Here is a 23,101-nt window from a genome sequence, read left to right on the forward strand (position 1 = left end):
GTGGAAGTGAAATAGACTCTTTCATTTCCAAGTAGCTTTTGGTCATAATGTTTCATCACAGCAAGAGAAAGCAAGCCAGGATTTTAGGCTATGCTATGCCACAACTGTGGATTTATTTATTTATTTATTTATTTATTTATTTATTTATTTATTTATTTATTTATTCATTCATTCATTCATTCATTTATCCATTCAGTCATTTATGTTTTAAAATTAGTAATAAGATGGCTTCACATGTCAATCCCAGCTCCCTCTCCCTTCCCTCCTCCCCTAGCCCCACCAAACCTCCCCAAGCCCCCACTCCATCCCCCCTCTCTCCTCCCTAGGGAGGGTGAGGCCCTCCATGGAGGATCTCCAAAGTCTGTCATAAGGCACACAAATGGACTTTGGGAGCCCATTCCACATGGAGGGATGCTCTCTCAGTCTGGAAACAACTGTGTTATTAAATTACAATTCTGAAAGTGACTATGATTTACTAAAAATGGTGACAAGGTAATTTTCCTTCTATATCATCAGTTCTACATTTTATTTAGTGTACTATTTCTATTTAAAAGAAGAAAGTCTTATGAATTCGCCTAAAACAAAGCAACATTATAACCAATGTCATCTTTACTCTAAGGCTAAGGACAGTAAAGGAGGATAATTTCTAAATGAGCGTAATTATCAAGCATATTTCACTGTTCTTGGAGCTCTGTTTCTTTATATAATTGGCACAGCACAACAGAACTAACGGCCAAATCATGGTGGCCTAAATATCTTCTGGTCTAGGGACAACTTGAAAACATCTTCACTTGAAGATTTGAAGTTTGAATAGTAATGGTCTTTATAATTAGAGTCAGAGTTACAGGGAAAAAAGAGACACACTTTTCAGAGTCACCAATGCTCTCTAGAGAAGAAAACTACTAGTTACTACTTAATATTGCCCCCAGAGATCACATTTTAGGTTGTGATATTAGAATTTTTTTGAGACAAGGTCTCAGTATGTAATCCTGGCTCTCCTAGAACCCACTTTGTAGACCAGGCTGGCCTCAAACTCACAGAGATCCACCTGCCTCTGCCTTGTGAGTGCTGGGATCAAAGGTGTGCACCACCACTCTTGACCTATGATGTTAAATTCTTAGAATTTAACACCAAAAAGAGTATGCTAGTAAAGCAAAGCAAAAAATCTTTTAGTGCTGCAATACCAGTGACTGAAATTCATAGACACTAATTTCTTTTGCATTCCTACCTCCCTCCCTGCCTGTCTGCCTGCCTCCCCTCACAGAACACAGCCATGATGGTAACTTAAATGTCACAGTGTCTTGACATATTGCATTGACAATTACTTCTTCCAGAACCTTAGTCTAATTCTTCTGCTAGCTCTAGTAACAAGCTAGAAGTCTGGTAGTTATATACATAACTGACACCAGGAAATATTTTACTGAGTATTCTCATGATGGTTAACATAGAAGTGATTAGCATATATCAGATGTTTTATCTCTGTCCAAAATTTACTCCCAGTTAATCTCTCAGTTCTATAATGATGAGTGAAGTCAAATTACAACAGTGATAAAATATAACTTTTAATAAAGTTATGAGATAAACTTATTCAATAATGCAGGAAAATGCAAGGAACGCTGGAACAATGTGTAAAAATAAGAATGTCCAATTAGGAAGATAAAAATGAGGGGAAATTGAATCTACAAATATATCTATAAATACTACTTTTTCAAATAAACATGGCTCATGTGATACAGCAAATTATTTATAGTACCTTTTAACCTGTATGTTACAGAACAATATTGAGGGCATAGATAGAAGATAACCTAAATCATTGATAAAAATCAATGAAAAGCAACCAAATTCTGTGATAATAATATGAATCCCTACGTAGCAGGTTCTATCATAGTATAATTAACTAGATCTTCAGACTGCTGATTTAGTTGAACCACCTATTTTATTGTCATAGTTGCGCTGTACAATTGATCATGTAATTTAGTTGGTTAACCTGTAAATATTTTATTCAGCTCTCAATGTAAAAATGGAACAGCACCTTATTGTATGAGAAAATCATATTTCCTAACAGTAACAGAAGTGACTGTAACTGATCAAAACATCACTAAAATTCTGGACTTTTCTAAAATATGTCAGAACACAAAAGAGAACCTAGCCAATATTCAAAGTCTAAAAATATTGTTATCATTGCCATGTATTTTTCCTGGCTCTTCTCCTTATTCATGCAGTTTCAGGAAAGACTGAAATCAAAACTCCCTTTTCAGGGTCATCCTGACTTCAAGTGTTTCAGCTTCCTTGATATAGGACGCTTTAGCACTGTTGCTTTCCACAGGCTGGGGAAAGTTTACTATCAGCTTCCTAAAAATGAGACAAGAGAAAACAAAATAAGGTTAGAAGCCAGAATTAACCTCCTAAACTAATATACAATTTTCAATAACGCAGTGTGTGTATCACCAGGATGCTTAACTTTCCCATAAAAGTATTTAAACAATATAAATACCAAATAAAATATACCTGTGTAACACAGATCATGTATCTGTTTGGATCCTTATACTTCTGAGCAGGCAAGTTGCATGTAGTGCATGTATACCAGTAATCCTACCACTCTGAATGTGGAAGCAGGAAGACCCCAAGTTCAAAGCCAGTGCAGGCAACAATGAGAATCCCAGGCAACCCTGGGCTGCATAGTAAAAGCCTGTTTCATTTTTAAAACATCCCAACAGTTGTTTTGACTGAGTCTCTCCCTTTATTTTTCTTTTTTCTTCTTTTTTTTTTTTTTTGGTTTTTCGAGACAGGGTTTCTCTGTGGCTTTGGATGCTGTCTTGGAACTAGCTCTTGTAGACCAGGCTGGTCTTGAACTCACAGAGATCCACCTGCCTCTGCCTCCCGAGTACTGGGATTAAAGGCATGTGCCACTGCCAGGTTATGAAGTGGAACCATGCCTCTTTGAATTTGTCTCGGTAATACGGTGTCAGTCTAATTTATATGTAAGTGGAATGCAGACAGCTGATACAAATCTGAAACTGGAGTGGTTCTTTAAGGCTTCTGCTAACAGCACTTTAGGCTGAACCTCTACTACATATGTAGACTCTAAATACTTGGCCTGGAATGATTTCAATGTCAGATCAATGAAAATTTATCTTTCTGCTTGCTTCTGGTTTTTACTACTCCACACTGACAAAAGCCGGTTGTGATAGATTGCTTGGTTTATCTTGCTGTTTATGCCTCAGCTGCTGGACAGTTGTATGCTTTTAGATGGACCACTGCGATGAGCCAACCATAACCCTGTCAGAGTGGTATGAATCTGAAGTGTGCATAATTATGGTCAAAGCATACTGATATCTGAAGAAATTTAAATATATGAAACACTTCTTGGCCTCCCTTCCTCGGTAGACAGGGCTTTAGTGTGCATGTGTGGATGTGGCATGTCTTTGTGTTTCTCTGTGTGTGCACACGCAAGGGAGTACATGTGATGGAGACTGGAGGCTAACATCAAGCGTCTTCCTCAGTTGATATTCATCTTTCTTTTTTGAGACAAGCCTCTCACTGAGCCAGTAAGCAGCACTCCTCCATGTCCTCTGTTTCAGTTCTTGTCTCCAGGTTCCTGGCCTGCTTGAGTTCCTGCTCTGGCTTCCTTCAAAGGTGGACTATGACCTAAGAACTGCAAAGATGAAATAAGCCCTTCCCTCCCCAAGTTGCTTTTGGTCAGGATTTTACCACAACAACAGAAAGCAAACTCAGACTATATATATATATATATATATATATATAATATATATATATATATATATCCATTTGTACCTGTGGTTTAGATAATTTAACCTATAAATAGAGTATAGAAATAACCTAGCACTGCCCAAGTTTGTACGTGGAAAAGTGCCTCTGTGAGACTTTCATTTAGCGAGTTCTGATGGATATCTGGAATGACGGCAAAGCCAGAGCAGCCGCCTCAAGATTGATGGAGACAGTGAGAACTGCTAGAGAAACGGAAATTAACGGCATGGGGTATAGATATGCGTGTGATTTTAGCAGGCATGAAAATATCACGGAAGACTGACTGTTCATTTAACTACCTTTGCTTACAAAGGTTGTAGGAAAAATAAATGCATAAAAATACTGTGTAAAGCTTAACTACTCCTTGGAGTGATGGTAAGAATACTGAATCTAATTTTTGTATGACGGGATATTTTGAAAGAATACATTTTTAAGTGGTGGGAATGATCAGAAGAAAGTTTAGATAAATATTCATCTGTAGATCATTTTGTGTTAAATGATTCTACTACAGAAATAATAAGTAGTCTTTTCTAGACTACTCTTGTTTTATCTTCTCAAAGCCCTAAGTTCAACAAAAGAAACTTGGAGATATTGATAATAAAGGAACAGAATGTTCCAGAGACTGCCTGCTTCTTAAGCCTAGTGGGAAAAAGTGATGAGTTCCAGAGAACAGGCCACAGCACTCACCAATACCTGCACATCCACACGGAAACACGACAAATCAGTGAGATACTTAGCTATTTTATCTAATACACACCAGATTCCAACAATGTTCTTTAAAAAGAGTTACTTTTAAGAGACAGGACTGGTTTATCTATGCTTCATATATGAAATATTTTGTAAGAATTTTTCTGAATGTGTTGTCTGAGGAACATGATTTGAACTGATGTAATGAGAACACTATGATTTTGTGGGCTTTTAAAAAAATGAATCCAGTTGTGGAGAGGGAGGAGGGATGAGCAAAGGGGCCAAAATGAAGCTGATGAAACCAACAGAAACAATGGACCTGACCTACTGATAGCATGGAGACCCTAGTCATTAAGCTGGGGAAACAGCATTGGTCCAAAACAGGCCCTCTGAATGTGGGTGTCAGCTAGGAGGCCAAGACAGTCTATGGGACCTCTAACAGTGGAGCCAGTCTTTAACCCTAGAGCACAAATAGACTTTGGGAGCCCATTCCCTATGGAGGGATACTGTTGCAGCCCAGATACAGCAAGGAGGGCCTTGGCTCTTCCCCAAATGTTATGACGGACTTTGAAGGTTCCCCATGGAGGGCCTCACTCTCCCTGGGGAGGAGTTGTGAGGTGGGTTGGGGGGGTTGGTGGGAAACATGGGAAGATGGGAAGACAAGGGAATGGGGGGATGGATATGTAAATATGAGTAGTAATTAATGAATAAAAAAGCTGAGCTTAAAAAAAGAACATACCTCAAATTTTATCTTAGAGGCCCACTAACATCCAAAAAAGTTTAAGGTAATGCTTCTCTTATATAACCACAGTTTCAAATTTCCTATTAGCATGTAAGCAAGGCTTACAGATTAGCACTTCCAGAAGTTTTTCTGATAGATAAAACTATATTAGAATGTCAAGGATTATGTTTCAATTCTGTCAACCTATCATACCCTATATGTAGGTGCAAAATATGAAAGCTAGCTATTTCCAAACATTTTTTTTTGGATTTATCACAGACCTATGCATGGTAGGAAAGTACTTTACCACAAAGTTATAGCCTAGCCCCCAAATTAGCTTTGTTTGGAGAACAAAATATCTGAATTCTCAATGGACATTTCACCTTTCTTGGGAATTTAAGGTTGATGGAAACTATACTTTAAAAAGCAATATTCTAATGACTCATTAATGTGATAATATTCTATTTCAATTCTACGTTTAACTCACTTTTTAGGAGTTCGAAGATCAAGGAGAGTTTCTTGAATGTCAATTTGAATTTCAGAAGGGTTTGTATCAGGCAGTTTAATTTTCACCTAAGATAAAATATGGAAATACTGTTATTTTGGAGAGAAGTTACTTTTTATTAAATTTATTATATTTTAAAATTTAATTTTACATTCCAACCAAAGTTCTCCCTCCCATCCCTCTGCTTGCCCCTTTCCCCCTCCCCCAGTCCACCCCATCCACTTCTCCCAACAGGTAAGGGCTCCCATGGGGAGCTGACAAAGTCTGGCACATTAAGTTAGGGCAGGACCAAGCTCCTCTCCACTTTGCTAAGGCTGAGCATGATATCCCCTCATAGGGAATGGGCTCTAACAAGCTAGCTCATGCACCAGGGATAGATCCTTGTCCTACTGCCAGGGGCCCCTCAGATAGCCCAAGTTTCACAACTGTCTGTCATATACAGAGGGCCTAGTTTGGTCCCATTGAGGCTCCAGTCAGGAAAAGGGAGGAGATGGGGGATGAGAACATGAGGGAACATAACAGGATGGTCAAGGCTGGGGAGGGATGGAGAGGGAGAACAAGGAAAGAGATATCTTGATAGTGAGAGCCACTATGGGGTTAGGGAGAAACCTGGTGCTAGGGAAATTCTCAAGAATCCACAAGGATGACCCCAGCTAAGACTCCTAGCAATAGTAGAGAGGGTCCCCAAACTGGCCATCTCCTGTAACCATATTGGTGAATACCCCAACTATTATCATAGAGCCTTCATCCAGTAATTGATGGAACCAAATGCAGAGATGCACAACCAAGCACTAGGCCAAGCTCTGGGAATCTAGTCGAAGAGAGGGAGGAGGGAATACATGGAGTTTGATGGGGATTGGGGAGTGGAGAAAAGTGGTATCTGTTTAATGTGTATGATGTTTTCTTTTATGTATGTGAAAATAATTTGGAAATAGATATAGGTGGTGGTTATACAGCACTGTGAATACACCAAATGTCACCAATGATAAATGTATATTTTACCACTAAATTGCACTTCTCCAATTTACATCTGTCTTAGTTAGGGTTTTTATTGCTGTGATATAATGCCATGATCATAAACAACTTGGGGAAGAACAGGTTTATTTCATTTTAGAGCTTATAGTCCTTTATCCTTTAGGGCAGGAATGTGGAGGCAGGAAGTGATGAAGAAGCCATAGAGGAAGGCTGCTACTGCTTGGTCCCTATACTATTCTTATGAACCCCAGGACTACCTGCCCAGGGATGTCACCACCCACAGTGAGCTGGGACCTCCTACATCAATCATAAATTTTAAAAAAGCATGTACAGCAGGCTTGCCCAAGGGCCAATCTGGTGAGAACATTTTCTCAATCGAGGTTACCTCTTCCACTCTGGCTCAAAGTGAATAAGCATTAGATAGGACTAAAGTCCCACTGTTACTGAAATAACCTTCCAGTCAGATAGTCAATTTGAGATGCCCTTTAATGTCTCATATTCACCAAATGGATCAAGGGATAGAACTATTTGTTTCTTAACTTTGAAATGTTTAGATCTTTGGAAGTAAAATAGTATTTCCTAACAGTTGAAAGACTCTCTATCTTGTGTCAAGGTGACAAAAATTAGCCAGCAGAACATCTACTCTTTTTGTGATGGGAGTTGACATTATTATGATATATATACAAAAAATGTGAGAGCATATAATTTTCATAAACCAAGGAACAATGAAAATGGAATCCAAAGTTCAGGTAAATTATGAAGCTTTTTCTAAGATAAACTAGACAACCTGACCTTTTACTTACTTGGTGAGTCCAGTTGTTGGAATGGCCAGGGTAAAAGCAAGCTTTAAGGGCAATGCATATGAAATAATGTGACATACTGGAATTTCCTCCTGAAATGCTCAATACACACAATGGTGTTTCCATAGTGTAAGGTATGTGGATCAATACATGCTTCTCAATTATATTTTCATTATTAAGTCTGTGCTTAAGTGTGATGATAGATAGCAATCTAGAGGTGATAGCATTTAAGTACTTCCTGTGATTAACTTTCTTGCTCAAACAGTTACCTTCTAAAATACATTTTAGAAATCAAATCTTCATAATTAGAGATGCCTTAAGTGAAATAAATAGCACTTTTTCACAGAAGTAGTTATAAGCACTCTGGCTCAAAGTGAATAAGCATTAGATAGGACTAAAGTCCCACTGTTACTGAAATAACCTTCCAGTCAGATAGTCAATTTGAGATGCCCTTTAATGTCTCATATTCACCAAATGGATCAAGGGATAGAACTATTTGTTTCTTAACTTTGAAATGTTTAGATCTTTAGAAGTAAAATAGTATTTCCTAACAGTTGAAAGGATAATTGAGAAGAAAGACTGATGATGTATGTGAAATTTAGATAGAATTTGTAGGCAGAACTTCAAAGTGGTTATTAGAATAATCTGTGGTTCCAGTGAAAGATAATTCAAAGAAGCAGCGCACTAATTTTTCCTCTTAAGAAAATTGAAAGTGTCTGCTACAATATTTCAAAGGAGGGACAAGAGAAAAGACAGATTAGGTGGGATGGAGCACACCAATATCTCACAAGATAAGGATTCCATGGGGATCGTAACAGCAAATCCCCTCTTGAAACTGGAAGGACTTGTACTTGTCACATGGATCAAGGGATACAACTGTTTCTTTACTTTGAACTGTTTAGTTCTTTAAAAGTAAAAAATTATCTCTTGTAATCTTAGCAGAAAATCCTTCCTGAAACATGAGTCAGATTTGTTTCATAATTGGTACTGTCAATGAATACTTGGAAAATAGTCAACCTCTGACTGTGCAAAAGGCTTTCTTTGTTAAAAATTGCCAAGTATGGGATACCACTGACCAAACAAAGGAATTTAGGTTCTTTCTTGTACATCCCTTACAAACTGAATTAATTTAAAAATGACTGCACAAACAAGATGTGAACAATGACATTGTCAATAGAGATGGTAACACTCAAGGGGAAAACACTGTGTGATTCCACCCACTAGACAAGGAACTACAGCAATTAATGACTGCCGAGAGGAGACTCAGTCCCTACTAACAATGAGCCCCCTAATTAGTCACCAAATCCAAAATGTTCAACCCTAACATCATATACATACAAGCAACAAAAATGGACTCAGCTGGTTGTATGTGTGTGATACACTTATGTACACACACACACACACACACACACACACACACACACACACACACACACAATAAAAAGAGGCTAACAACTTGAGGCGTTAGAGGGGGAAAACGGATGGGGAAAGTGATGTAATTCTATTTCAATTAAAACATATTTTTAAAAAGGAATAATTTAGAATGTTTTATATGTAACTTGGCTAGACTATACTATTTGCTGAAATTTTAGTAAAACAATATTTACAGATGGTTTCATGTCAGTATTTTGAAAACTATTCTAAACTAGTTCAAGTGCTGTAGATATAAAATAGAACTATTTGTCAGAAGTATAGACACATCCTGATACATTTGATTCTTTAAAAATTTAAAATTGAGTTTCACTATGAAACAAAACAACATCAGGAAACTGTAATAAGAGAGACTTGCGTAGGTTTTATTTTGAATCACTTCAACAATTTAATTTCCCATTGTTGAACTATGGAAACACACGAGTTCTTTTTTCCATGCGACCACAGTAATTTATTTTTTTAAAAAAACCCTCTTGAGCAATAGTAATCTGTAGGAAAATGAAAAAAAAAAACAAAAATGATGGATCTCTACCTTGAATTTACATAAACATTCATCTCTAAAGAATAAGTGTATAGAAATGTGTTTTCTCTGGGGGCTGGGGATATAGCTCAGCAGTTAAGAGCACTGGCTGATCTTCCAGAGGACCTGGGTTCAATTCCCAGCACCCACATGGCCGCTCAAAACTCACTAATCCCAGTTCCAGGATATCCAAAACCCTTACACAGATGCACATGAAAGGAAAACACCAATGCAAATAAATAAATTATTTTTTAAAAACAGCCCAGAGAAGAAACATGTATTCTCTAAAGCAATATGGCATAGTTTTAACATTGTAAGCTTCAAACATTCCAGTACTACATTGCCATACCTTGTTTTTCTTTTTAAAATGTGTCCCAGAAATATGACTCCTCTCCTACCATAGGAGTCAAGAGGAAGTGTGGTGTGGTGAGGCAGCCTGTAACTCCAGCAGTTGGAAGACAGACAGGAGGATTGTGAGTTTAGGGCCAGACTAGGAAACATAGTGAGACACTGCTTACAAAACCAAAAAACAAGCTCAGCTCATCCACAGTCTTCCATAATTCCACAGCACCCAACTTTTCCCTAAACAGTATACCAAAGTCATTACGCTTCTATCTCCATTTCCCCACAACAATGAGAAGCCTCATTCTTTATAACCTAATAATTAGTATATGGCTATTCATATCTCTTCTGCTGCTGTTTCCTACACTTGACCGATCTCTTGATGTCTTCTGTTAGGTCCACTGGAACACACAGCGCCTCACCCCTTCTTCACTGCTTATCTAATTGAGTAGTCTCTTCATTTTCTGTCTAAATGAAATCTGTATTCTCCACTGAGGGCACTGTTTCCCTCAGAGTCTTTTTCAGTTGGTTCCTGATTTTGTTTGTTTATTGGCTTCTCCCATCTTCTTTATATGACTGTGTGTCCCTTTTGTTTCATTAAAAACATTTCATGTCTGAAATTATACCAAGTGACAAAATCCAGACACAAAAATGAAAGGGTCTCTCTTATATATACAATCTTTTCAAAGGGAAATACATAGAAAAATAATAGTGGTTACCAGAGATAGGGGAATGCAAGATCCTGGTAAAAGAGTACAAAGTTTCAATAATGTAGGATGAATAAACCTAGAGATTTGAAATACTGCATGAAGACTATAATTAAGATTATACTGTATAATGAAAATTTTCTGAGATTCTACTTAAGGTGCCCTTTACAAATGTACACAAAAGGTAACTTATGAAATGTTGTATAAATAAACTGACATGACTTTAGTAATCACTTCATTATGTATATGGATTTAAATTATCTTATACATCTCAATTATATGTAATTAAAATTTCCATATCTTTATACTATACTGTCCATTACTATTTGTATTTAAATCACCTATCAATTTCCAGGGTGCTTCTGATTTCACTGAGAATAGTTTCTTATTCTCTATAATATTTCTGATATCTCATATCTTAAACATTAGTCATTCAAATGTTTACTCGGATTTTTTAATATTCAAGTTTCACTCCTTCATCTTTCAGTCTTTGCTCAAATATTGCCTTATGAGAGGTTTTTGCTGACTATACTATAGCAGGTCTAATTAAGGAGCTATTCAACTGTTATTTTGTACGTATACATGCATATACATATATTCCTAAATGTAACCAGTTTAGACCATCTGATGTTACTTGTATGTATGATTCCTGGGCTGAAAGTTGGCAGTGAACAACCAAATGGTGTGCTCTTTCCTGGGGAGCACTACTTCTCCCACTGCCAGCTTTATTCAACCAACTATAATTCTTTGTGCAGGGCTGAGGTCTTGTGAGTTTGTTCCCACCACATCCACATGTTCGCTGGTGTCAGCCTTGCTCAGCTCACAACTGAGTGATCGCGCTGGTGGGACTTTATGAGTGGCTTCTGATGTTACCAGGACACATAATCTCACAGGAAACTCCTTGATCCTCTGGTTCTTACAATCTTTTCAGCCCCTCTTCTAGGGAGTGGGAGCGAGGTATTATGGGAGAGTTTGGAGGAAGGAAAGGGAGGGAAGAACATTGTAATTAATCACAATCTCAAAATAAACAGAAAGGTGGATAGTCATAAGAAATGGTGTCCATTATTCACTACTATTCCATAATATAGTTCTAGGAGTATTGACTGTCACAGCAAAAAAGAAAGCTATACATGGTAAAAGTATTGAAGAATAGGAAACAAACTTCCTATGTTAAGAAAATTCCAGATAGAAAGAAATAACTTGGCATACTAAAGGATCAGAACCTCAGGGCTAGAGTAAGTAGAAAATACTGAACAAAGAAGAAAATGCAACATGAGATGAAACTAAAAGAAGATAAGACTGAGATCATATAGGACTCCACAGATCAAGATAAAAACATTTGGATTTTGTCCTAAATGCAATAGGAAGGCATTTATGGGCCTAAGTAAAGAAAGGTGTGCTCTAATTTTGTATATTTGTTTGCTATCTTTTTTTTTAAGAAAAACGATCTTGCTATATAGTCTAGCCTAGCCTCAAAATTTACCCTGTAGCCTAAGCCGACTTTGAACTTACCCTTCTCCTGATTCACCCTACAATGTGTAGGGACTGTTTACTTTTTAAAGATCTCTTACACTGTGTGTCAAAAGGCTACAGTTGAAGCATTGAGATGAGTCAGAGAAAAATCAAAATAGACCCAGCAAGAATTGGTGGTACTTTGGAACATAAAATCAAACGCAATAGTTAGGAAAATTGGAGGGATTTAAAATGTATTTTGAGAGTACAACAAATAAGATGTGCTGATGGGCTGACTATGAAATATCAAAGAAAGAGGAATGAGAGCTGAGTTGGGTTTTTAGCTTAAGCCTTCTGTATGCTGTTATCTCTTAGTTATAGTATCCCCAGTAAGTAATATTGCCATGAGAAATTTTAATGAGAAAGATGTTCTAAGAAAACAATTATGAGGTTATTTTATGGACATGTTGAGTTTCTGTCACCTACTAAAAGAGTGGGAAGTAAGCCAAGGGACTAAACTACAAGAGAACAGATAGAGGGAAAATGATGTCAAAGCTCAAGGGAACTGCAAACAGTGATATAGGAGCAAAGGACAGGAGGACTGACCAGTGATGTGGGAAGAAAATCAGGATGTAGGTCATCAAAGCAAAGAGAAAAACTCTGTTTCAAAGAGGAAAAAGTCAACAGAGTGGAATTCAGCTGAGTGTTCGCCTTGTATCTCCTGTCTCCCACTATCCTTTTTTTCCTGAGACTAAGTGTCATCAGCACACAGATCAGGCTGGCCTCAAACTTGTGATCCTTCTGTCTGTTTCCTGAGTGCTGGAATTACAGGCATGCAACACTACACTCAGACAAACTGGCCCTTTCTAATCAGGGTCTCGAAAGTGAGGGAAGCAATTTGGGCATGTTCGCATAGGGAAACTCTTTAGTTTTCAAAATTATCCTTTAGTGGTTGCTAAGGAGGAGGGAACACTTGGGGTCTGGCATATTCTCTGCAAGTACTACACATCTGAGCTGTAGCTACACACTCAAGAGTGACCTTCTTTAGGCAGGAGTTAGGGATCCCTCGCCCCTGAGTACAAAATGATAATAACTTGTAATGATAAGCAAAAATGCCTCATTCTTCCTTAGACATCCCTTAAAGTCTTAAACTAGGACTACCTTTTAATGTTTGTTCCTTAGATTCAGTGAGACACAATAGGAAAGAAATACATGTCAATAAAAGAATAGATACTTCTCATCAGCTTAAAAGCATACTTAAAACTTACCTATTCTACAATGTTCTCCAAGTTCCATTTATTCCTACATCTCTCCCCCTCTCTTTTATACTACATATCCTTGAAAAAATATATTTATTTGGGTGTCTTTTCTTCCTCTCTTCTGCAGGTTTGCTCAATCTGCCATTATCCACAACACTGAAGCTGTTATCTTCCAAAAACTAATAAAAAGTTTTTATGTATTTTTCTCACATTTATTTTATTTTTGAGACTCATACATGAGGCTTGTATTTGCATAATTTCTACCCCATCCTCTCTACCTCAAGTTCTTCCCGTACCTCCCATTCCTTCTCAAATTCAGGAGCTCTTGTTTAGTTATTACTGTTACAAACACAACACATCATGCACACATGTGCATGTATATGTCTGTGAATATAGTCTGCTGAGTCCAGTTAGTGTTGTTCATATATGTATACATGTTCAGAGCTGGCCACTTCTTTATTTTTATTAATTTTTCCATACAGCCTATAGTCTATTTTGATAATATTCCTTTCCCTATCCCAAATCTTCCCAGATCCTCCCCACCTCCCTACCTACCCAATTTCATGGGCTTGAGTGTTCTATCTCTTTCAAAAAACAAAACCCCAAAGCAAAAATCAAAACAAAGAAACAAACAAAAAACTCTAGCAAGACAAAAAGTACAAGTACCTGAGACTAGATAGGCTATGGGCTCCTAGGGGAAAACTTACTACTATTATTGTGCTGAATGAACATAGCCATGACACCTAATGATATACCCATAGACCAGGGAATTGCTTAACCCTCATCAGAGAAGCTTCTTCCTGTAGTAGATAAGAATTAACACATAGGCTCACAACTAGACAATGTGCAGAGACTGAGATATTCTGGAGCACTCAGTCCTAACTGGGATGTATTCATCAAACTCAAAGTTCAGGGATCTATGTGAAAGAGGAGGTGGAAAGCTTGTGAGAGTCAGAGGTGGAGGATGACCCCAAGGAAACAGTGTCTTCCAGGCATAACAGAGGTCATACACCTATGAACTCACAGAGGCTGTAACAGCACAGCAGAGGAGACATGTATGAACTCACAGAGACTGTAACAGCACAACAGAGGAGACACATGGATGAACGCATAGAGAATGTAGCATCACACACAAGGCCTACACAGCTTCAAAAACACACAAAATCCCAGCCTGGAGAAGGGTAAGTGATGCACAGTTCTTCCCTTAACCAGGAGGCTCTATGCAATCAGTACCCATTGGCAAAGGAAAAATCAGTTTTCTCCAATAGAGTGCCACTTGGTATATCAACTACACTCCAAGGCAGTTTGCCTGCCAAAGAAGTAGTTGGCTAACACAAAGCAGACTCCTTTTGTTTTTGTTTTTGTGAGCTTTTTATTTTGGTCTGGTTTGACTGACTACTTCTTACCTGACAAATTTAATGATGTTCCTTGCAACTTTGCGTGTGTTTTAACCCTTCTCTATTTCTTTAAAGTTATCTTAACTTTTGTGTAAAAATGAACAAATTGGGCTGAGGAGATGGCTCAGTGGGCAAAGGGCTTGGAGTGAACTTGAATTCCAATCCCTAAAAGCCATGCAGTAGCTCTGTATGTCTGTAATCATAAAGCTCCTACTTCAAGACAGTAGTCGAAGGCAGGACACTAGGCAGCAGCAAACAACATAGAGACACCTGGCTCAAAGTAGAAGGGAAGGACTGACACCCAAGGTTGTCCTCTGATCTCCACATGTGTACTATGGACCCCACACCTCCTCACCCATTATATGCACAGCACACACTTACAACTCATTCACACAGATATTTAAAAATTATTCATATTAATGAGGTACAACATGATGTTTTGATATATTTATACAGTATGTGATGTTTAAATCAAGTTAAACCTATCTTTCTCTCCCAACATGGATCCTTTTTTATAGTGCAAACACTGAAACGCCTTTCTTCTAGCCTTTGGAAATGTACAGTTCATAATTATTGCCTGTAGTCACCCTGGTGTGCAATAATATCCCAGAGTTTCTTGCTCCTGTATAACTATAATTTACTGCCCACTAACTAACCCTTCCCCCAGTTTTCTCCCCCTCCACTCTCTCCCGCCTCTGGTAAATAATCATTCAACTCTTTACAGTCAAATTGCTTATATTCTATTTGTCTTCCTTTGTTCCTCCCTCCCTTAAGTATTGGTGTTTTTCCAGTTATGAAACTGCTTGTCTGTAATCAAATATTTCTGCCAGTTCTGGCTCAACAATTATGAATCATGTGATTTTGATCATTTGATGAAACCACATGAAAATGGCATCACTGAAATGTAAAATTACTGATGATTTCTATTACTATGTACTATGTATAAGACATTTTGTACCATTATTCTATCCATGATTTTAAGCCCTTTTAGCAGTTATTGTGCATCTCACTATGAAAGGTTTTTATTTTTTACACTAATAATTGGTATTTTTAACATTATAAATATATTACTTTCATAATCAGAAATGTATTAAGTCAATACAATTATATTAGCTTTTAAGAAGATATTTGTTATCCTCTCCCGCCACCGTGATCATTACAAACTAATGTTATAATATTAGCTATAAATGTATGTGTGTTACTGAGAGAACTATTAGAAATTTAATTGAAGGTTTACTGTGCTGCCTCAAGCTGATAATAAGGAATCCTATTACAGCTCAAATATCTTTCTCCCCGACACATGGCTTGATATGTAAGCAATCAAACAAGGTCAGCATAATCAGGAAGCTTCACAAAACAAGACAAAATAGGTGGCTGTCCTCTAGAATTTTAAATGGAAAAACTTCATTACTAAGAAGTTATATTTATTTATTTATTAGAAGTAAACGAATACGACTGTTTTAAACTTAAGACACAAATCAGGATTCAAGAAGCACTGTATTCAAGAAACAAGTGAATTCTCAGTGAACCGATTAGAATGATTGACAGCTTTTTGAAATAAATGCCTGTGATGAACATGGGATTCCTGGTTGCATCTGCCAGGTGCTTACCGCCTTCTGGACCATCCCTGAATCCCTCCCTGTTCTCAGGGAGGTTCAAGGACAGGAAGCAGACTCCTAGCTCACACTTCAAAGAAATGGCCGTGAAAAACAAAAGAAAACAAAAGCAAGCTTGTTTTGTTAGGTCACACGAGATTGTTTCCTTATCAATATACTCCTTCAAAGGAGGAGTACAAAAGAATTATGCACCAATTATAGTTTAAAAGGACTATCAAACTCCCTGCAGGCTGCGTCTTCCCTCTCTTAGAACAAATAAGGAATCACTTAGCAGAATAACTGTAGCCCCATTCAGTTTGGGGCATTAAATATGGGGATGAGTGAAAATGGGAATTTGCTGATCTAAATCCCCAATGCACCCACCTGCTTCCTGACACAAATTGTCCTTTGCAGAAGTCAGACTAACTCCTTATACATCTCAGATAGCCATGCTTCTTTTCTTCCCCTCTACGCCCCACTTGTCAACCACAGTGCCTCTGTCAGTCCTATTCTCGGAGTTAGGCAAGCTCCAGCGCCTTTTTACCTTGTTTCTATGATGGATATTCTCCCTCTCTCATCATCTTTGTATCTAATTCTATGCCACAACCCAAACCTCACTCCACTGATTTAGCCCCCCTTTGTTTTCAAGACTAAAATTGGGGTAAGAATTTATGTTTCTGAATTCTCTGACTGTTCACTTCAATCTAAGGGCCTCTTATGCCTCCAATTGGCCCCATCCCTGCAAGTTTCAAGATCTCTCAAATCTCTCATTCTCTCTCTCTCTCTCTCTCTCTCTCTCTCTCTCTCTCTCTCTCTCTCTCTCTCTCTCTCTGTGTGTGTGTGTGTGTGTGTGTGTGTGTGTGTGTGTGTGTGTGTGTGTACAACTTAAAATCATACCTACTTTACTTCTAGCATGATGGACAGCCAGCACATTGTAGTTACACATTCTAACATCTGATGAGAGCAACCATCAACTAGGACATGGACAACTCCAGTCTCTTTCTTCTTGAGTTCTATGTAGGTTTGGATTTAGCAGCCTACTAGACACTTGCAGCAAGATTTCCCATTATGTTTCAAATTCAAACTAACAAGAACTTAATGTAACTCATGGAACTTTTTTCCTTTTTTTTTTCCCCATTCCATACCTCACCTTGCAATATGCCAACAAAACAATCCAAAGTAATGGATGGTAACTGAAAATATGTGAGAAATTCAAGTGAGATATAAGAAAAGGCATTTCTATCTAAGTCTATCATTCACAGATATCTCATTAATTTCCTGTATCTTGGTTAAAGCCATCATCATTCGCTCAAGCTATAAATCTACTCCTGTTTCTCCCTTATATATTACACCCACCACTTTCCAGGTCCTATTAGTGTTTGTTTCTTTGTTTTTTAAGACAGGGTTTCTCTATGTAGCTCTGGCTGTCCTGGAACTGTCTCTGTAGACCAGGCTGGACTCGAACTCACAAAGATTTGCCTGCCTCTGCCTCTTGACTCCTGAGATTAAAGGTGTGTGCCACTATGACCCAACCCAGTCCCTATTAATACTAACATCAAATTTGCTTCCCGACCTCACTGTCACTGCTGAGACACTCATTTGGACTAGTACAAACTCACCCCTTTCTCCCATCATCATTAGAGGTAATTGTATGTTCATCCTGCCTCTGGAGTTGTTCTCAAATCCACACCCCATCATTTAATTCACCGCCTTTAAAATAGTTACCAAGTATAATGCCAGACAGGAAAGCTAAAATCACATGGTCTCTTATTCTGTTTTACCTTTCATGGCAAAATACCATATACTTGGTAACTTAGACAGTAGAAAATAGTTTTATTTTTCTCACAGCTCTGAAGCCTGGAAGTCAGAAATTAGGATGAGAGTAGTATTGGTTATAGCAAGGACCTTCTTCCTGATGCACAGGAGCAAACTCTCTGGTGTCTCTTCTCACAAGGTCATTCAGCCTATGACGAGGGCCTCACATGATCCAGACAGAACCTAATTATTAAAGGCCTCATCTTCAAATTTTATTATGCTGAAAACTCAAGGTTTCCATATATGAATTTGAGTGGTACACTATTCAGCCATAGCACACAGTGTGACATTCAAGGGTTTTCACATCTAGCCCTGCTTCACAGATTCTGAGGCTCCAAGAATTTCACAAATAGTCCTTAAGACTCATATGCATATAATGACAATTAATGAAAAATGAGGTCATGAATATAAAACAGAGTAAGGAGGAATATATGAGAGGGTTTGGAGGAAGAAAAGGGAAAGGAGAAATGTAATTATTTTATAATCTCAAAACTAAAAAAAAAACAAAAAAAAACACACCACATGCTTTCATAGTATCATGACTTTATTCATCCTGATCACTTTGCTTAGAAGGCATTTCATCTTTTCTGCATGACAAAATGCCACCTGCCTTTCAAATGTCCAGGGCAAATGCCATCTCCAGTGTAAAGTGACTTGGATTTTCTTTTCTTTGCACTCATATCACTCTGCACATACATCTATCAGATTCCAACAGCCTTAGCTCTGCCCTATTTTTACATGTATGTTATTAAGACCAATTAATTGTGTGTGCTTCCATACCCTCATCTGCAAAATGGGAGTAATAATAACATCTGTGTCAGGGTTGGTGTAGTGATTAACAAGATTAATGTTGCTTCTAGAGAAATGCCTAGCACATAACATTAAATTGACCATTTGCTACTATTAAGTAAAAGTAGCAAGACAAAAATCACTTTATCCTGTAAGGAAATGTCTCTATTACGATACTCTAGTAACCTTGCAATATCCACAAAGGCCATGTAAACAAGGTTAGACTATAGTGTGACCTAGGACTTGGCAGAATATATTATGGTCCTCCTGGAAGGTGGCGAGATAAGCAACCTTTGAGGAATTTCCTCACTGCTATTTCTTCCTTCCTTCTTTTCTTTCTTTTTTGTTTGGTTTTTCAAGTCAGGGTTTCTCTGGGTAGCTTTGGAGCCTGTCCTGGAACTAGCTCTTGTAGACCAGCCTGGCCTCGAACTCACAGAGATCTGCCTGCTTCTGCCTCCCGAGTGCTGAGATTAAAGGAGTGTGCTACTACTGCCCATCTCCTTACTGCTATTTCTTCTCTGTCTCTCTACCTTGTAGGGGCCCCTCAATCTTGTAGAAGGTTGCCATGAGGCAGTTTCTCACACTGCTTCTTATTTCCAGGAAAGCACAGTACTTGCTATTTCATTTACCCTAGTACAGATGCAGGCTGTAAAGTAGCTAGTTATAGTGCAGAGCTGACCCCACAGCAACAGTCTACCCTACTGCTCAGGTTACCTGCCATCTGGACCTTTTTAGTTTGATATTATCCTCTGAGCAAAGGACTTGAGGAGCTGATTGAATAGTGATTTTGTTAGTCCTGTCTGTGTAAGTAATAATCTCCTTCCTTTGAGGGCCATTGTTTTCCTATTGATGAACCTGTGAAAATCTTTTCAGTCTGCCTAGCAGCCCCTACTGCACCACTGCTTAGGGACTGCTTGGTCTTGTCAGTAAGGGAGGAGAAATTTGTTTACTTTGTTCAATATTATTTATCCACTCTGTGTTTCATCCATAGCAACTAGCACATAGTAAGTTCTCTTTAAGTATTTGATGAATTAAAAATTTATAGCAAAGAATGATATGCAAGTATTCTAAGATAGTATAGTCAGGGATATTTATAGAAAAAAATCCATAGAGCGAAGACCTGGGAGGGGGACATATCGAGACTATAAAGAATGGAAAGGACACTAAAACAAAACCAAGTAGGGACCTTGTACTCATGAGGTATATAGAAACACATCTGTGGTGGTTTGAATGAGAATGGCCCCCACAGGCTCATATATTTGAGTGTTTGGTTTCCAGTTGGTGGAACTGTTTGGGAAGGATGGGAGGTGTGGCTTTGTTGGAGGAGGTGTGTCACTGGGGGTAGGTCCAGTCTCTCTCTCTGTATGCAACTTGCAGATTAGATGTGAGCCCTCAGCTACTGTTCCAGTGCCATGCCTGTCTACCTGCCACCACACTCTACATCATGATAATCATGGACTAACAGGTTTATGATTTCTCATAAACCTGTATTTGAAAAAATCCTTGACAGCTCAAACCAAAGCAAAACAAGTCTGTGAAACTGTAAGCAGGCCCCAATCAAATGATTTCTTTTGTAAGTTGTCTTGGTGACAGTGTTTCATCATAGCAATAGAAAAGTAACTAAGACAACATCTATGTCACCCACTAAGAAATTCTAGCTCTGTTATCATTCTTTTATTAGTTTGTTATGGGTATTTGATACCTTATAAGCTCAACCTTAATATAATAATATAAAGAGGAGAAACAAGATCAACATGCTCCAAGGAGCCCCTATCATTCTTATTAGATACTTAATGGGTGATGGTACCATTTTCATTGAGAAAATGGTCCTTTAATGTGCTGAGATTTCTCATAAACCTGTATTTGAAAAAATCCTTGACAGTTCAAACCAAAGCAAAACAAGTCTGTAAACCACTGACTTAGCTCAAGCTCCAGCTCAAAAATACTTCATTATAGATTAAAACAAGCAACACTTGGTAGTTACACATGCAGGAGTATAATAAATGCCATCAAAATTTGAATAATAGCACTTCTTTAGGTCTGGGGTTAGAAGGAAAGGACAAAAGACAAAGTTTTTTTTTATGTCTCTGGACTAGACCATTATTTATCAACCAGGTCCAAAACCTACTTTAAATAGTTAAGCAATGTTGAGGTTTAATTTTCTCCATGTTTTAGTATTTCTGATACTGAACTACATCACACAATTGATATGTATAATTATCTATCTGATGCAACTATATTTCCTTTAAAGCATTTTAATCAAACGAAACACACACACACACACACACACACACACACACACACACACACACACACACACACACACACACAATGTAAAGATGTCTTAGATACAAAGAAACACCATGTTATCAAAGGAAAAACAAGCACATAAAATCAAGGAAGAAATATTTATCTTAGTGAGGTTTCTATCACTGTGATGAAACACCAGGACCAAAAGCAACTTGGAGAGGGAAGGGTTTATATCAGCTAACACCTCTCAGGTCAGATTCTATCACTGAGAGAAATCAGAAGGGAACCTGTATGCAGGGATTGACACAGAGGGCCTGAGGAGTGCTGCGTACTGCCTTGTTTTTCCTTGGTCACTCAGTTTGCTTTCTTTTACAGCCCAGGACCACTTCCCAGGTGTGGCATCACCCACAGTGGACTGAGTGCCCCCCACACACATCAATCATCAGTGAAGCAAATGCACACACAGACTTGTCTAACAGCCAATCTGATGGAGGCATTTTTCCTAATTGAGGTTCCTTCTTCCCAGATGAACCTTGCTCATGCCAAGTTGACAAAAGAGTAACCAGCATAGATGGGGTCAGCAATCGTTTTTACTCTGAGTCCTACCAGTGGGCTTAAGCAATGTGAATGGATGTCACCCTTCATTCACTCCTAGGGAAAAAAATCAAGCTAAAATTTGGGAGTTTGATTTTTTACTGTGCAGGGAATAAACCCCATGACCTCCTGCACATTCCTATTATTATTTCTGACCTAAACTCTTCCAACCCAAGACGGGGCTTTTAAAAAATTCTGTTTTGAGAGTCAGCTTACGAGTTTTTCATTGCCCACACTTATTCTTGGTTCTTGTTATAGTCACCATTTAACTGAAATACTCCATGCTTGTACCCCTTTCCGTATGCTCTTATCTCGGTCAGCTTAGAAGGACTTTCTTTGCATGTTGTACACTGTAGAAATCTTATTCATCCAAATGGAATTAGCTGGTCTTTCTCTGGTTTCTATCATTCTGTACCTGTTACATGCCTCCACATACGTACTGACCACACAGAACTCTAGGGATTCGGGTTTTTTTTTTAAGACATCTATCACATTCACTATAATTTTTTTGAAAAACAATGGACTATTTCTGAATTCTTTTTGTTTGTTAGTACTTATGGAAGTGCTTGGTATATAGCAGGATTCATTTAGATATTTAAAGGTGAAGAATAAAGATGAAAGTAAAGGAGAGCAAGCAAGAAAGAACAATATAGAAGTGGCAAAATGTGGGGTTGTAGTATGGCTCAGTTGGTAACACACTTGACTTGTAAGCACCAGAAGATGAACTTGAGTCACCAGAACCTACATAAAAAATGCCAAGCATGGTGGTACATGCTTGTAATTCCAGGGCTGAGGAGGTCAAGACAAGAGGATCTCTGGGGCTCTCTGACCAGCCAGTCTAGCCTAATTGGTAAAATCCAGGCCAATAAAAGACCTGTTTCAAAGGAGGTGGATACTCTTCCTGAGATGAGAATGACACCCAAAATTTTCATTCAGTCTGCACACACACACACACACACACACACACACACACACACACACCACTAACAATGTTTTATTTGATTGTTCTTTGTTGGTGTCCATGCCTTATCTAAACCTGAACTCCTGTTAGACTTAAAATTTCGGACATTGAGTTTAATTGCTAATAATAAAAACAATTTATCTCTATTAGTTTTTTTCCCTAGTTGACTATAAATTAGAGAGGAAGCACAAATATTCTCTATATATTCTTATTTGGTTTTAGATAAACTGTATATTCCTGTTACGAGATGTGATTTAGTTTCCAAGATCCTCTATTCAAGATATCTTTAATATTAAACCTAATAGCAATTTGCATAAGAAAAACAGATAGACTTGCAACAGTTTTATTTATTTAGAGCCTAGAATTTCTCCAGAGCTTAGAGCAATCCCCAACATTAGACATCAAATACATAATTTTACAGTAATTTAAGGGAGAGAAATTTGAATATTACTGGTAAGACCCTGGGAGCTAATTACTTCAAGATCACTTGAAATCTTAACTCATTAGAGTTTGAAAAATCTCCTGAGGTACTT

The 23,101-nt window shown here is 38.0% G+C and overlaps 1 protein-coding gene across 1 annotated transcript in view; it reads right to left on the bottom strand.

Moving 5' to 3' along the window:
* Positions 1-1,548: 1,548 nt before the first annotated feature.
* Dnaaf6 (dynein axonemal assembly factor 6) overlaps positions 1,549-23,101 on the bottom strand; it is a 41,044-nt gene continuing 19,491 nt past the window's right edge. Inside the window, exons 6-7 of the mRNA XM_027433560.2 lie at positions 5,664-5,749; positions 1,549-2,352 (exon numbers count right to left, since the gene is read on the bottom strand). Coding sequence (XP_027289361.1) covers positions 2,241-2,352; positions 5,664-5,749 — 198 coding nt within the window. The 3' untranslated portion in view covers positions 1,549-2,240. The remainder of the gene's footprint in view (positions 2,353-5,663; positions 5,750-23,101) is intronic.

Source organism: Cricetulus griseus, chromosome X, assembly GCF_003668045.3.
Source record: "Cricetulus griseus strain 17A/GY chromosome X, alternate assembly CriGri-PICRH-1.0, whole genome shotgun sequence".
NCBI classification, from domain to species: Eukaryota; Metazoa; Chordata; class Mammalia; order Rodentia; family Cricetidae; genus Cricetulus; species Cricetulus griseus.